General features: G+C 42.0%; 1 protein-coding gene across 1 annotated transcript in view; it reads left to right on the forward strand.

Annotated features, from left to right (window-relative positions):
- Positions 1 to 17,228, forward strand: part of LOC115102618 (phosphatase and actin regulator 3-like) — a 56,372-nt gene that overhangs the window by 31,674 nt on the left and 7,470 nt on the right. The window contains exons 5-7 of the mRNA XM_029622750.2: positions 146 to 365; positions 1,029 to 1,270; positions 3,539 to 3,692. Coding sequence (XP_029478610.2) covers positions 146 to 365; positions 1,029 to 1,270; positions 3,539 to 3,692 — 616 coding nt within the window. The remainder of the gene's footprint in view (positions 1 to 145; positions 366 to 1,028; positions 1,271 to 3,538; positions 3,693 to 17,228) is intronic.

Here is a 17,228-nt window from a genome sequence, read left to right on the forward strand (position 1 = left end):
AAACAAAGTACAGATTTGAATTTGGAGTCATCATCATCTAAACATCATTGGTATCAGTTATTACATTGTACATCTATACACATGTATGCATAAACAAATACAAAGTACAGTAGATACCTGACCTTTGTCTTTCTTTGCCCATCAGATCCATCCCCTGTGTCCTCACACTTGGCTAACTCTTTCCTGCCTAAGGAGCCTCCCAGGGCTCCCGATAGCCTGGCCCCCATGGTGTCCCTGCGAGGGCCCCACTCCAACCCCTCAGGGTCTCCTCACCTCACCAATATTATGCACCCTCCAATGCCCCCTAGCTGTATCATGGAAGAACTACAACGAGCCTTTGCCTCAAAGGCGAATCGGCAAGAAAGGTGAGGGGCACAACCCATTCACAGCAAACAGCCATATAATCTCCCCATCATGTGACCGGGAGTTCATGTTGTCTCTAATGTTTGGTAAAACTTAAAGCCTGTGGGTAGAATTATTTATAACTTGTTATAAGCATATATGAGCCTTTATAATGTCTTAAAATAATGTTTATTATAATATGTTAGGTCTCTGTATCAACAGTTCCACTGACTCAAAATGTCTGGTATTTAGTCAGGCTCATTATGAGACGATGACAAGACATTATAAACACTGTCAGACATGCGACTAGACATTCTCATATCTTACAATGCATTATAACTGAATCATAATGCATTATACCTACTGGTGTTGAGTAAAGCGTTATTTAATGTTCAACCCCACATCTAACCTCAACATCATTCCTTTCAGTGATGTTGCAGCCAATTAGCTTACTACCGCCATGTTGCATTTTCACTATCCCATAATTGAAGAACCCAGTGTTCACTCCTATGGTATCTTCACCACTCACTCACCCACTCACCCATCCATGTTAACTCCTACCTGTTACCTTTCAAATGGACCCAATGCTATCTCCCATAAGACCTGCACTGCCTTGCTCACCCATCCATTAACCCCCCCTGTTCTGTTAACCCCCACGTTCCCTCCTCCCTCCCGTGTCCCCTCAGTGTGCATGGGCCCGCTGAGCCGCGCTCGCCCCCTTGGCGGCGATCTGACGGGCGGATCTCTCGCTCCTCCAGCTCGGAGAATCAGTCGGTGGCGGGTGGTGGCTTTGTCGACTGGCTCCACCAAGCGGAGAGGAAGATGGAGGCGGAGGAGAACAAGGAGAACGTGCGGCTGGACCAGTGCTTCTCCGACAGCTCGGGCCTCCCCCATGATCAGGACGACTGGAACGACTCTGTCATCTCCGGTGTGTCCATTCTTAAAGGAAAGATCGCATACAATGATATCCACCAAATGAACAACATAGATTAATGACATCCCCCTTGTTAAACTAATTCCCAAGCAATATACAGTTAAAGTCGGAAGTTTACATACACCTTAGCCAAATACATTTAAACTCAGTTTTTCACAATTCCTGACATTTAATCCTAGTAACATTCCCTGTCTTAGGTCAGTCACCACTTAATTGAAATGTCAGAATAATAGTAGAGAGAATGATTTATTTCATCTTATATTTCTTTCATCACGTTCCCAGTGAGTCAGAAATGTACATACACTCAATTAGTAGCATTACCCTTAAATTGTTTAACTTGAATCAAATGTTTTGGGTAGCCTTCCACTAGCTTCCCACAATAAGTTGGGTGAATTTTGGCCCATTCCTCCTGACAGTGCTGGTGTAACTGAGTCAGGTTTTTAGGCCTCCTTGCTCACACACGCTTTTTCAGTTCTGCCCACAGATTTTCTATAGGATTGAGGTCAGGGCTTTGTGATGGCCACTCCAATAGCTTGACTTTGTTGTCCTTAAGCCATTTTGCCTCAACTTTGGAAGTATGCTTGGGGTCATTGTCCATTTGGAAGACCCATTTGCTGTCACGTTCTGACCTTTATTTCCTTTGTTTTGTCATTATTTAGTATGGTCAGGGCGTGAGTTGGGGTGGGCAGTCTATGTTTGTTTTTCTATGATTTGGGTATTCCTGTGTTTCACGGTTGTTATTTTGTTTACTGTTTTTGTATAGTGTTTCAGTGTTTTCTTTATTAAAATTCATGATGAACACATATCACGCCGCATTTTGGTCCTCCGATCCTTCTCGCCTCTCCTCTTCAGATGAAGAGGAGGACGACCGTGACATTTGCGACCAAGCTTTAACTTCCTGACTGATGTCTTGAGATGTTGCTTCAATATATCCACATAATGTTCCTCTCTCATGAAGCCATCTATTTTGTGAAGTGCACCAGTCCCTCCTGCAGCAAAGCACCCCCACAACATGATGTTGCCACCCCCATGCTTCACGGTTGGGATGGTGTTCTTCGGCTTGCAACCCCCCCCCCTTTTCCTCAAAACATAACGATGGTCATTATGGCCAAACAGTTCTACTTTTGTTTCATCAGACCAGAGGACATTTCTCCAAAATGTACGATCTTTGTCCCCATGTGCAGTTGCAAACCGTAGTTTGGCTTTTTTATGGCGGTTTTTGAGCAGTGGCTTCTTCCTTGCTGAGGCTTGCGGCCTTTCAGGTTATGTTGATATAGGACTCTATTTACTGTGGATATAGATACTTTTGTACCTGTTTCCTCCAGCATCTTCACAAGGTCCTTTGCTGTTGTTCTGGGATTGACTTGCACTTTTCGCACCAAACTACGTTCATCTCTAGGAGACAGAACGCGTCTCCTTCCTGAGTGGTATGACGGCTGCGTGGTCCCATGGTGTTTATACTTGCGTACTATTGTTTGTACAGATGAACGTGGTACCTTCAGGCATTTGGAAATTGCTCCCAAGGATGAACCAGACTTGTGGAGGTCTACAATTTGGTTTCTGAGGTATTTGCTGATTTCATTTGATTTTCCCATGATGTCAAACAAAGAGGCACGGAGTTTGAAGGAAGGCCTTGAAATACATCCACAGGTACACATCAAATGGACTCAAATGATGTCAATTAGTCAATCAGAAGCTTCTAAATCCATGAGATAATTTTTGGGAATTTTCCAAGCGGTTTAAAGGTACAGTCAACTTAGTGTATGCAAACTTCTGACCCCCTGGAATTGTGATACAGTGAATTATAAGTGAAATAATCTGTTTGTAAACAATTGTTGGAAAAATGACTTGTGTCATGCACAAAGTAGATGTCCTAACTGACTTGCCAAAACTATAGTTTGTTAACAAGAAATTTGTGGAGTGGTTGAAAAATGAGTTTTAATGACTCCAACATAAGTGTATGTAAACTTCCGACTTCAACTGCATAACAATTCAAAAATAGACTTTCATTTTTTAACTTTCTAACTCCTGTGTTAAACTTTTTGGGGAAAACAGACAGACACAAATGGCAGACACAGCGGTTTTAATCTGACAAATGCAAAAAGCTTGTTTTTTTTGGTGGGCATTATGGACTAAACTTGAGAGGTCCACGTGATTTACAATAAGGTTTAAGTTGTGTGTGAACATTTTAGGTTAGGTTTCTGTCCTGTGAGAGTGATCTTGAAGTGATCGCTGATGTCGTTTGTGTGTGTGTGTGTGCAGGTACACTACCTCGCAGGCTAAGGAAGGAGCTGTTGACGGTGAAGCTTCGGAATCGGCCCAGCAAGGAGGAGCTGGAAGACCGGAATATCTTCCCGGCACGGACCGAACAGGAGCGTCAGGATATACGCCAGCAGATCGAGATGAAACTCGCCAAGTAAGTAGTCATCTTCTCTCCTCACCCACTCCTTTCTCAGTTCATATTTCCATAATACCTCAACATCGTCTCGTCACCCCTTTTTCTCAAAAGGCATTGGAGAAGAAGGTCCAAGGAAAGGGACCTTGGATCTTCTTGTCCAATATGGTTGGGAAGGAGGCAAGGAGCAAGGAATGCCAATTGAGAAAAATCCCATCTAGATCACATCCTGTAGGCCGACCTCTATGACACCTCTTCCTCTTCAACATCTTTCCTACCCTAGAACTGGGGTACTACTAATTGAGAAGGTCCAGTGACCCAAATTCCCTAGATGGCAAAGGTACGGATGGATATTGTCCTTTATCAGCACTGTGGTACAGCGTAGTAACAAACATAGTCATCTAGGATTTAGGAAACATGTTGTTATATAAAATGTACATTAAATGAGACTAAGGATTTGAATGAATTACAATTTCTTTCAAATGTAAACATGTGCAAAATTGCGTCAACATTGCTGAGGAACAAAACGTTTAAATAAAAAAGTGCATGTTTTCTGAAGAACAATGTAAAAAAAAAAAAAAAGTTGAACAAAAATAATAATCTTAATGCACAGAATGTCACTGTGGGCCATGCAATATTCATGTATAAGTCACTCTGGGCCTTGTCCTGCATTAATGAGAGAAATTACACTTTCTGTCTCCTGCCAATGCTTTGAACTTAGGCACAAATGGTATGAGAGCAACTCAGACACTGGTGCAGGTGTTCATTGGTGAGCCTGGTGCGGTACTTGTTTTTAATGAAGTTCATTGTGGAGACGGCTGATTAACCGCTGTATGTGGAGCCAAACATGGTCAGGATTTAGTGCCAGTTTCTTGAGAACATGGACATCAGCTGCAGGCATTATCTTTCCCAGAATGTGACAGGGTCAGCTTCTGGAAGAAATCAACATGGTTGGGAACAGCTTTGTCTCCCTGCGTTTGCGCCAGAAGATTGGGGAACTGGACAAGTTCTCCCTGGAGATAATTCACCAGCATTACCAACATTACGACCAAGAATACGACTTTCCCGAATTGGATCCTTTGTTCGTACCCCCCAGGGCAATTTAACTGATTCCAGAGGCTGTTCCAAAACACTGCAGGCGGAAAAGAGGTACGCACAACACCCACTGCTTCCGAGTCTATTACTCGCTAATGTTCAGTCTCTGGATAATAAAGTTGATCAGCGCAGGGCGAGGATTTCCTTCCAGAGAGATATCAGGGATTGTAACATACTCTGTTTCATAGAAACATGGCTCTCTCGGGATATACTGTCTGAGTCCGTACAGCCAGTTGTGTTCTCAGTTCATCGCGCAGACATTAATGAATATCTCTCCGGGAAGAAGATGGGTGGGGGTGCATGTTTCATGATTAACTACTCATGATGTGATTGTGATAACATACAAGAACTCAAGTCCTTTTGTTCACCCGACATAGAATACCTCACAATCAAATGCCGACCGTATTACCTCCCAAGAGAATTATATTTGGTTATAGTCACAGCCGTGTATATTCCCCCTCAAGCCGATACCACGACAGCCCTCAAAGAACTTCACTGGACTTTATGCAAACTGGAAACCACATATCCTAAGGCTGCATTTATTGTAGCTGGGGATTTCAAAAAAAGCAAATTTGAGAAAAACGTTACCAAGTTCTAACAACGTCTTGTTCCCAGACAAGCTAAACACCTTCTTTGCCTGCTTTGAGGATAACACAGTGCCACCGACGTGGTCCATTCACGCAAAACTGAAAGTGTGAACCGGCACCAAGGGCTCTCCTTCTCCATGGGCAATGTGAGTAAGACATTTAAGCGTGTTAACCCTCGCAAGGCTGCCGGCCCAGACGGCATCCCTAGCTGCCAGAGCATGCGCAAACTAGCTGGCTGGAGTGTTTAAGGACATATTCAATCTCTCCCTATCCCTGTCTACTGTTCCCACATGCTTCAAGATGTCCAACATTGTTACTCTACCCAAGAAAGCAAAGGTAACTGAACTCATTTACTATCACCCCGTAGCACTCACTTCTTTCGTCATGAAGTGCTTTGAGAGACTAGTCAAGGATCATATCAACTCTACCTTACCTGACACCCTAGACCCACTTCAATTTGCTTATCGCCCCAAAAGATCCACAGACGATACAATTGCCATCACACTGCACACTGCACTTGTCAATCTGGATAAGAGGACTCTACCTATGTAAGAATGCTGTTCATTGACTATAGCTCAGCATTCAACACCATGGTACCCTCCAAGCTCGTCATTAAACTTGAGTCTGTACTCTGAGTCTGAACCCTGCCCTGTGAAACTGGGTCCTGGACTTCCTGATGGGCCTCCCCCAGGTGGTGAAGGTAGGAAACAACACTTCCACTTCGCTGATCCTCCCCACAAGGAAGCGTGCTCAGCCCCCTCCTGTACTCCCTGTTCACCCATGACTGCGCGGCCACGCACGCCTCCAACACAATCATCAAGTTTGCAGACGACACAACAGTAGTAGGCCGGATTACGAACAATGACGAGACAGCCTACAGGGAGGAGGTGAGGGCCCTGGGAGTGTGGTGCCAGGAAAATAACATCTCACCTAACGTCAACAAAACAAAGGAGCTGATCGTGAACTTCAGGAAACAGCAGATGGAGCACCCCCTTATCCACATCGACGGGACCGCAGTGGAGAACGTGGAGAGCTTCACAAGTTCCTCGGCGTACACATCACGGACAAACTGAAATTGTCCACCCACACAGACAGTGTGGTGAAGAAGGCGCCTCTTCAACCTCAGGAGGCTGAATAAATTTGGCTTGGCACCTATAACCCTCACAAGATTTTACAGATGCGCAATTGAGAGCATCATGTCGGGCTGTATCACCGCCTGGTACGGCAACTGCACCGCCCTCAACCGCAGGGCTCTCCAGAGGGTGGTGCGGCCTGCCCAATGCATCACCGGGGTCAAACTACCTGCCCTCCAGGATACAGCAGCACTTAGATCTTCTGCACAGATTCTGTCAGACCTGGGCCCTGACAGTAAATATCAGTAAGACAAAAATAATGGTGTTCCAAAAAAGTTCCAGCTGCCAGGACCACGCATACAAATTCCATCTAGACACCATTGCCCTAGAGCACCCAAAAAACGATACATACATTGGCCTAAACATCAGCGCCACAGGTAACTACGACAAAGCTGTGAACGATCTGAGACAAGGCAAGAAGGGCCTTCAATGGCATCAAAAGGAACATACAATTCGACATACCAATTAGGATCTGGCAACAAAAAATATATATATTTTTAGTTCACCAGGTAAGCTAGTTGAGATCAAGTTCTCATTTACAACTGCGACCTGGCCAAGATAAAGCAAAGCAGTGCGACACAAACAACAACACAGTGTTACACATGGAATAAACAAGTGTACAGTCAATAACACAATAGAAAAAAGAAAGTCTATATACAGTGTGTGCAAATGGCATGAGGGGGTAAGGCAATAAATAGGCCATAGTAGCAAAGTAATTACAATGTAGCAGATTAACACTGTAGTGATAGATGAGCAGATGATGATTAGTAGATGATGGTGTGTAAGTAATGATACTGGTTTGCAAAAGAGCAGCAAAGTAAATAAAAACAATATGGGGATGAGGTAGGTAGATTGGGTGGGCTATTTACAGATGGACTATGTACAGCTGCAGCGACCGGTTAGCTGCTCAAATAGCTGATGTTTAAAGTTAGTGAGGGAAATGTAAGTCTCCAGCTTCAGCGATTCGTTCAAGTCACTGGCAGCAGAGAACTGGAAGGAAAGGCAGCCAAAGGAGGTGTTGGCTTTGGGGATGACCAGTGAGATATACCTGCTGGAGAGCGTGCTACGGATGGGTGTTGTTATCGTGACCAGTGAGCTGAGATAAGGCTTTACCTAGCATAGACTTATTGATGACCTGGAGCCAGTGGGTCTGGCGACGAATATGTAGCGAGGGCCAGCCGACTAGAGCATACAGGTCACAGTGGTGGGTGGTATAAGGCGCTTTGGTAACATGGATGGCACTGTGATAGACTACATCCAATTAGCTGAGTGGAGTATTGGAAGCTATTTTGTATATGACATCGCCGAAGTCGAGGATCAGTAGGATAGTCAGTTTTACTAGGGTAAGTTTGGCGGCGTGAGTGAAGAGGCTTTGTTGCGATATAGGAAGCCGATTCTAGATTTGATTTTGGATTGGAGATGTTTGATATGAGTCTGGAAAGAGAGTTTACAGTCTAGCCAGACACCTAGGTATTTGTAGTTGTCCACGTATTCTAGGTCAGAACCGTCCAGAGTAGTGATGCTAGTCGGGCGGGCTAAATACTTGAATCAGTTATAGAAACCATTGCCCTTTATGGTTGTGAGGTCTGGAGTCAACTCATCAACCAAGAATTCACCAAATGAGAAAAACACCAAATTGAGACTCTGCATTCAGAATTCTGCAAAAAATATCCACGGTGTACAACGTAAAACACCAAATAATGCATGAAGAGCAGAATTAGGCCAATACCCGCCAGTTATCAAAATCCAGAAAATAGACGTTCAATTCTACAAAGAGATTAACCTGGAGAAGAGCCCCCTAAGCAAGCTGGTCCTGGGGCTCTGCCACTGTGTACTCTCTATTTAGGGCCAAATAGAATTCTGTTACTTGACACATTGAAAGGAATTTACAAAAAAACAGAGCAAACTAGAATGCTATTTGGCCCTAAACAGAGAGTACACAGTGGCAGAATACCTGACCACTGTGACTGACCCGAAATTAAGGAAATCCTTGACTATGTACAGACTCAGTGAGCATAGCCTTGCTATTGAGAAAGGCCACTGAAGACAGACCTGGCTCTCAAGAGAAGACAGGCTATGTGCACACTGCCCACAAAATGAGGTGGAAATTGAGCTGCCAAATGTATGACCATATTAGAGACACATACTTCCGTCAGATTACACAGACCCACAGAGAATTTGAAAACAAATCCAATTTAGATAAACTCCCATTTCTATTGGGTGAAATACCAGTGTGCAATCACAGCAGCAAGATTTGCGACCTGTTGCCACAAGAAAAGGACAACCAGTGAAGAACAAACACCATTGAAAATACAACCTATATTTGTGTTTATTTATTTTCCCTTTGTACTTTAATTAGCACATCATTATAACACTGTGTATAGACATAATATGACATTTGAAATGTCTTTATTCTTTTGGAACTTTTGTCAGTGTAATGTTTACTGTTAATGTTTTATTGTTTATTTCACTTTTGTTTATTATTTGTTTCACTTGCTTTGGCAATGTTAACATGTTTCCCATAAAGCCCCTTAAATTAAAACAGATTTAAATCTCTCCCCCTTTTTGTCAACTTCCCTTTGATGACCTCATGGATATCCTCTCCCGTGTGTGTGCTTCCAGATGTGTTAAGCCCAACAGCTCCTCACAGAATTCCTTCTTTGTTTCGTTATAAAATCTGACAAACACCAGAAACTGGACATTATCAGTGTTATCTGTTGATTCATCCACAGCTAATGAAATGCATGGTGCATTCTGAATGGCCTCATCAACTTGTGAAGTTAAAACTTCAGCTAATATTTCAGTTCTCCTCGTTGCTGTGGAATCTGACAGTGGGATCTGTTTGATCTTTCCCCGAGGTCATATTTTTGTTTACCTTAAAGCAAGGTGTCAGCAACTTCACACATGCGCATTCTTTTACCATCTCAGCGTCTGAATTATGTTTCCTTTTCCCCAAACCCAAACTATCCTCAGTGAACACCCCATTGCACGTTGTTGGGCTGTAAGGGAATTGACAAGGACTATAGTGGACTTCTCATATTGGGATTTAAGTTGTTTGTTCTCACCTCTGTGTTCAGGGGATACGTCTGATCGAATTGATTATGCCTGGTGCCATAATCGCGTTTAACATTGGCACTTTTCACGAGAGCTACGGACTCACTGCATATCAGGCACATTGGTTTTGTGCTAGTTGCGGGGAGAATGAATACTGTTCCGTCCACTCGTCTTTGAATATACGGTTTTCAGTCAACTTTTTTTTTGAACAAGCCATATTAAGAAAGATAAAGGTAACTAAGCTCCTGTTTGTGATATTTACAGTTGAACCGTGGTTAAATCTTTCTGTTTATTTTTTCGCCTGCTTGTCCCAAGGTTCCGCAGAGGATATTTGGATTAATGTGATTGGGTAAAACGTGGCCTCTTGTATTTGCATATAACCACTCGATTGGATTAGACGGGGCACTAGTAGAGACGGGTGTTGCTTCGGGAGAAAGAGAGAGAGAGTGAGAAAAAGAGGTTGCTGAGTTAGAGGCCCACTGCGTCCGGTTGATTTTTAAAAAAAGAAGCTGTCTAGAAACAATGGATTGACTTTTATATGACAAAATGCAATGTTGTCCAGTTCTTTGGGTCCGGGTCTGGACCACGGTCCACCAGTTGAGTTGGGCGGCCCTAGAATGTATGTAAGCATACCTGGGTTCAAATACTATTTTAAATCTTTAAAATGCCTGCCATATGGGCAGGGTTTGCAGGTCTGGAACTATTCTACTAGTAATCACAAATAAAGTATTTGAAAAATGATTTAAAATAGTTCTTGAACCCAGGTCTGGATGGAAGACATTAACCTGAAGGCTCATTCGGGACATAAGACCACACCATTGATATTGATTGCATATGAATGTCAATATAAATACAGTAAATTCCAGAGCGACTTACAGGAGCAAATAGGGTTAAGTGCCTTGCTCATGGGCACATTGACAGATTTTTCACCTATGAATGTCCATGAGTGGAGAGTCTGAACGGTGAACAATGAGTGTTAGGAAGGGATGAAAATGTAAACTTAATGGTAGTGGTTATGTAATGTTGAACAGTGGAGGGTTTAGAGCGGAGGTGAGAAAGACGATCTGATCTAGGAGGATTACCTCCTTGGCTTGCATTGACTTGATTTGCATCCGTCAGTTAATCTGGCATTGTTTTGTACATACTTTGGAATTGATGCTTGGACTCGGCCAATCCTGATCCTGGATCAGTCGCTCTATTGTGTTGGATTAATTTTACAGCGGCCAGGTGCTAAACCAGCTGATTGAACTAATCAAGGTCTTGACCAAACCAATCCCTAGTTGAGGAAGAGAGATTTTATCACCAATTGGAGTAAGATCCTGCAAACTCGAAATGTGGTTCATTTGTGGACCTGAGTTATACAATTAGAACGTGGTTCACTATGGTGGTAAAATACCCAGATTCCTTTTCAAGAGCAAAACATCTTTGATTTCAAGAATGTTCCTGGAGAGTTAAAGATAAGAAATCAGGAATGCTGAATTTCCTGTTTTCTTTTGCCTCATTTGTGTTTGTGTACTGTTTTGGTTTACTGTATGTGCCAACCACACACAAGACATTCCCTCAGAGGAAGTTATTAGAATTCGAACTTCCAGTAACAGTCTTAGCTATGTACAGGCCAGCGGGACACTATGGATGTGGATACATCACACTTCTCTAAACAAAAGCATTTAGAGAATGTTCTCGTACTGTATGGTTTCTTATTTGCGGAAAAACACAACATGTTGGTACGAGGACAGAATGTGAAGGAATTTAAGAACTATAACTGCTGTGTTGCTCATCACCATTTTGTCAAGCTAGGGGTACACCATCATGTTACGTAACCAGCCATGTAACAACTCACAGTTGAGTGCTACTCATCTTCAAGAAAAAGATTTAACAGTCAGACCCATGGAAACGATCAACCTCAAGCTATTCTTAGTTCCCGCTCGGACCACAGGGTCCTCAAAGTGTAATATTGTCACTGGACAACAAAAACAATTCACTACCAGCTGCAAACAAACACCTTATGTAAAAGGTCAGAGCAAAGCTGCATGACTCCGGCTTGCGTAAGAGCCCCAGGCCCCAGGCAGTGTGCTCTGTGAAGACAGGGGGTTCCTCTAGCATGGGAGTGAGATGTGGAGCTGTCGGGGGAGAAGGTCACATTGAGAGCACCATTGTAGGCTAGTCACACAAAAGACCACCGATCTGCGCATAAAGCAATTTTTATTTTTGTATTTAAATGGATTTATTCGATGCACACAATGCAATTGCAAGTTGTATTTGGAACTTCCGTCGATTAATATGCTTTCCTGTCTATTTTAAATATTATAGTTATTTTTGCTCACTGCTCAATGGTCATGTGCACTGCCATTTGCTTCTGCGAAATTCTGTCTTGTGTGTGTAAAGAAATGTCACCAAATCCTGGTCTTGGAGAACAACCGTGTGTCCTGTAGGCAATATGTACTGAATTAGGCCCATTGAGATGAACTGTTGAACAAAATTCAGGGGACTGCTATACATCTAACATTTCTCCCCCTAAATGTCTTAGTTTTGACCGTTGAATTAAGCCTGGTTATTATGTGATTGTTTGGTTGAAACTGAAACCTGCATACACAGTGGGCCTCCAGGACCAAGACTTAGAGTCCTGAGGGATCACTGTGGAAGATTACTCACAGGAGCAATGTGGTGAAAGCTCCACCACTACATTGCTCCTACCTATCCAGACTACTGAAATCAGCAAACATTGAAAGGTAAGGGGAAGGGGCAGGCATAGTAGGATTATCCTACTAATATTGCAATTTGTGCTCCCATTTTCTAGCCACTGTTACCTCCAGACAAAATAGAGACCACATATGAAAAGGTCCACTGTAAATGGTAAACGTTCTGATTCCCACACCAGTGTAGACATTTTGTTGAGGTCCTGAGCTGCTTATTCCTTCTTTCGGTGGTGCCATTAGTGCGTACAGTGCATACGGAAAGTATTCAGACCCCTTGGACTTTTTCCACATTTTGTCACGTTACAGCCTTTTTCTAAAATTCATTCAATTGTTTTTTACCCTCATCAACCTACACACAATAATACCCCATAATGACAAAGCAAAAACAGGTTTTTCTTAAATACCTTAAATATTACATTTGCGTAAGTATTCAGACCCTTTTCTCAGGTACTTTGTTGAAGCACCTTTGACAGAGATTATAGCATTGAGTCTTATTGGGTATGACGCTACAAGCTTGGCACACCTGTATTTGGGGAGTTTCTCCCTATCTTCTCTGCAGATCCTCTCAAGCTCTGTCAGGTTGCGCTGTATGCCGTGTATGCCCGTTTGCCGTGCATGCTCCATATTTTGGTTACACTGCGCTTTTTCAGAGAGGGGAAAGCCCAACTATATTTAGCCCTAAAGATGGTGGAGAAGAGGGAAGCTTAATGGAGGAGTAAAAGCCTATTTCCCAAGGGTACTCTTAATGAATGACAAAATAGTCTATAACTCCGGGCTCAGATCTCCCAAGATGACTGCTAGCTTAGATTGAATCGTCTTTTTCTGAGCCTCTTTCCACGTCGGAGAAACCGCCAGCCAGATAAAAATAAGAAGAAAAGATGCTGTCCTAGCTTCTCACTGGGATAATGACACCTTGCCTGTCCGTTGTCTCAGAGTGATATGACCTTTCCATCTATAGCACTCTGCTCTCTGCCTGCCACTTCTGCTGTGGCGGCGCTTCGCCGGTGCTATTCTTAGCTTGGAGACTATTGAATAATACATCACAGTGCACTCCTATCTCTCCGCCTCCCCACTCCTCCTCAAATGTGTGTTATTGAGGAGTTATGTGAGGAGAAATGGTGGGGGAAGGGCAATACAGTTACAGTAGGCCAGAATGCAGGAGATGGGGTTTTTCCATTTTAAAGAAGAGCGGAATCTCGAACTCATTCTTTTTTTTTTATGACAGGATAGGAGCAGAAGAAGGGAGACAGAAATGTGTAGAGTTCATGCCTCAATAGAACCGGGATCCCCACTACAGGGGAAGTGTATGGTTTCGGAGGCAAGAGCATTACCCGCTCGACCAGACTCCGGGCCAGCAAGAGGTGTGTTTTGTGGAGAGCTGGTTTATTGTGACTGCTCGCTGCAGTCTGGCTGCCTTCTTTTGGCTGCCAATTTGTGGCTGAAGGAGAAAAGGAAGCGAATGCCTATTGCAACCGCCCACTCAAGGCTGTCTATCCTTTTCTCTCCATGCACAAGCAATGCTTTACATATTTACATAAATAGACAATTTGAGTAATACCCATCTAGCACATAACATTCTGAGAACCATGTTTCTTAGAGCTTGGTGGAGCGTGGTTGTCCTATGGTTATTTTGCATACAACCTTCCCACAACTTTCTCGGAAAGGTGCAGGATAGTTGCTTGGCTTTGGAACATTCCCAGCACATTTGAGGAACTTGATAAAAAATATAAAAAATCTTGTTATTTCAACAGAACGTTTCCTAAAAGTTCAAACATGGTTACATTTAATTTACATATTGGAAATGTTCTAGGAACGTTTCCAAAATGAGATTGGGAATGTTCACAAATAGTCCAGAGAACGTTAAGAAACAAATGTTCTTCTGTGCAAATTTTAGTACTTCAGCATAACTTTTCCCACAGGTGTCCTCATGGTTCTATTTAAAATCATAATCTCACATTGTTCCAAGAACATTAACAAACAACGTTATTCTGTGGAAATTTCAGTACTTCAGCATAACGTTTCCTAAAAGTTTCCTCATGGTTCTATTTAAAGTCATGTTCTCAAATTGTTCCCGAGAATATTAAGAAAATGTTCCATAAAAACCTGTAGTAACGTTCAGAGAACATTCTAAGAATGTCATTAAAAACATAATCATTCTGTTCTCAGCATCAACAAAATGCTTTCTTTCTTCTATCTTGTTAAGTGTGTTCAGGTGTGTTGGCCACCGCCTACTAATTGGCCACACCTGTTGTTAATGAGTGCTTGTTTCCTTTGAACCGGGGTCTGTTTGAATAGCCTAAAATTAACAACTTTGTATGAGTTTAAAAAACATGTTAAACTAGCTCCATCCTGGTGGCGCAGTGGACTAATTCCATGGCTAAAAAACAGAAGATCATAAGTTCAAATCTCTGTGCCATGCCACTATAAAAAAAATCTTTGCATGATTAATGCCTAAGCAAATTAATTTCCATGTGTCCTATCTGTGCTTGAAGTTCAAAACAATTAACCGAAGCTAGCAGTGTTAAGTCTTATTGAAACGTGTTCTCAGAAAGTTCATTTATAACCTATCATTTCTGTTCTTGGAATGTAAATTAAACCTCCCAGGAAAAATTTCAGGGAACCATAGTAAAACCTCCTTGCAAACTAAAATGTTACGTTCCCGGGAAACAGACAAAATTCACTTCCGTTCTCAGAATGTTTAAAAAACCTTCAGTTTTACCGGTCGGGAAACATATTGCTTCGTTCCCAGAACCAATGGTAACCAAAAGAACTTCCAAGGGACCAAATGTGCTAGCTGGGAATAGGCCGGGATTCAATCCGAGGGGTGTTATAAAGCATTACACAATAACAGACTTTTTAAGGTAATTTACTTTTGAGCCGATATGCGTTTACCATGTCTCTGCGAGTGTTTGGGAAAAATGCCTTTAAAAGGCGCATTGTTGACTGAATAGCCATTTCAGGACAGTGGGTACCTATACACCTGCAATACACTGCATTATCATCCCATGTTCTACAGTATGTTCAAGAAAAGTAGATGTTCTGAACTGTACTGTATCTTAGACAGCTGTCCTTGGGTCAAAATTAAATGTATATGGTAGGAAACATCAAAACATCTAATGAGCGCTTAGTCTCTCGACTTTCTGTCTCCAAATAACCTAAATTAAGATATTACTTTTTTGCCAAGAATAGCCAATGTTCTGCACATACACACAGCTGTTATTAGGCCTACACTGTAGTAAGGGTTCCCTGGGAAGAATCCATTGTCTTAAATATTTCCACGAGAAACTGTCGCTAAGCCACACAGCGGCCAGGTCAACGTCATGGTGATATAGCGTCCATTGGGGCTTTGAGAGTGACTCCATTTCATTTGTTGAAAATGTTATGCCTTTATCACACACTCGCACTGGAGAGACAGATGTAGGATACACAGTGAGCTCCAAAAGTATTGGAACAGTGACAATGGTGTTGTTTTTTTGGCTCTGTACTCCAGCTCTTTAGATTTGAAATGATACGATGACTATGGGGTTAAAGTGCAGACTGTCAGCTTTAATTTGAGTGTATTGTCATCGATATCGGGTGAACCGTTTAGAAATTCCATACTTTTTGCCCATGGTACCCTAAAATGGGGGAACTAAAAGTATTGGGACAAATTCACTTGTGTGTATTAAAGTGGAAAGAATTAAGGATCTGGTCCCATATTCATAGCACACAATGACTACATCAAGCTTGTGACTCTACAAATGTGTTGGATGCATTTGCTGTTTGTTTTGGTTGTGTTCCAGATTATTTTGTGCCCAATAGAAATTCATTGTAAATAATGTAGTGTCATCTTGGAGTAATTTTTTATTTTAAATAAGAATAAAATGTGTTTCTAAACACTTATAGATTCATGTGGATGCCCCCCTGATTACCCATAATCCTGAATGAATCGTGAATAATGATGAGAACAGACACGTATACAGACGCACAAATATCATACACCCAAGACATGCTAACCTCTCACCATTACAATAACAGGGGAGGTTAAGCATTGTTTGGGGGAGTATGATATTTGTGTGTCTATAACTTACTCACTCATCGTTATTCACGATTCATTTAGGATTATCTGTAATCATGGTTCAAATCACAGTTGAAATCCAAAGTGCTAAAGTAAAAAAGTGTCACTGTCCCAATACTTTTGGAGCTCACTGTAGTTGGTGGCTAGTGTTGTCAAGTTCTTTTCTTTTGTGGAGGACAGACTATTATACTGCCATGTTCACAAATAAATGTCTTATTGGACAAAACAAGTTTGATTTGAATTGAGCATATCTGACACAAGATGGTGTATTAGGCTGACAAAACTTTACATAAAATCATGCAGAACCAATAAATATTAGATGTTAAAACTGAAAAATAAATGCTGTAATTTGTGCATCTCTGGAAATACTAAAATAACATGGCCTGGTATTAATGTTCCTTGGAAAACGAATTGATCAGACAAACAAGTTAATGAATTATTCAACAGTATTGCTAGTAGGAAGTCTGTATTGACATTGATTCTTATAAATGTATAAATGCTGTATAAATGTCCGAACCTAGCACAGCTGTCTAAAATATCACAAGCCAAACTCTCAACTCTGTTTCTTGTTTTTGTTGTCATTTCAGTCAACGATGTATAGTTTCAAAATATGCTAACTGTCATGTTGATCTCATGGACTCCTATGTATTTGAGTGGTTCCCCAGCTCCACCCGTCAGCTTATCAAACAAAATGGCAAGGTTAGGCTGTTGAAATTATAAGTCTCTGTTCTCATTTTAATTTTTTATTGAACCTTTATTTAAATAGGCAAGTCAGTTAAGAACAAGTTCTTATTTACAATGATGGCCTACCAAAAGGCCTCCTGCAGGGACGGGGGCTGGGATTAAAAAATATATATAAAATACAAATATATGACAAAACACAACAAGAGAGACAGCTCAACACTACATGAAGAGAGACCTATAAGTCAACAACA

This window comes from Oncorhynchus nerka, linkage group LG20 (assembly GCF_034236695.1).
Source record: "Oncorhynchus nerka isolate Pitt River linkage group LG20, Oner_Uvic_2.0, whole genome shotgun sequence".
Lineage (NCBI taxonomy): Eukaryota > Metazoa > Chordata > Actinopteri > Salmoniformes > Salmonidae > Oncorhynchus > Oncorhynchus nerka.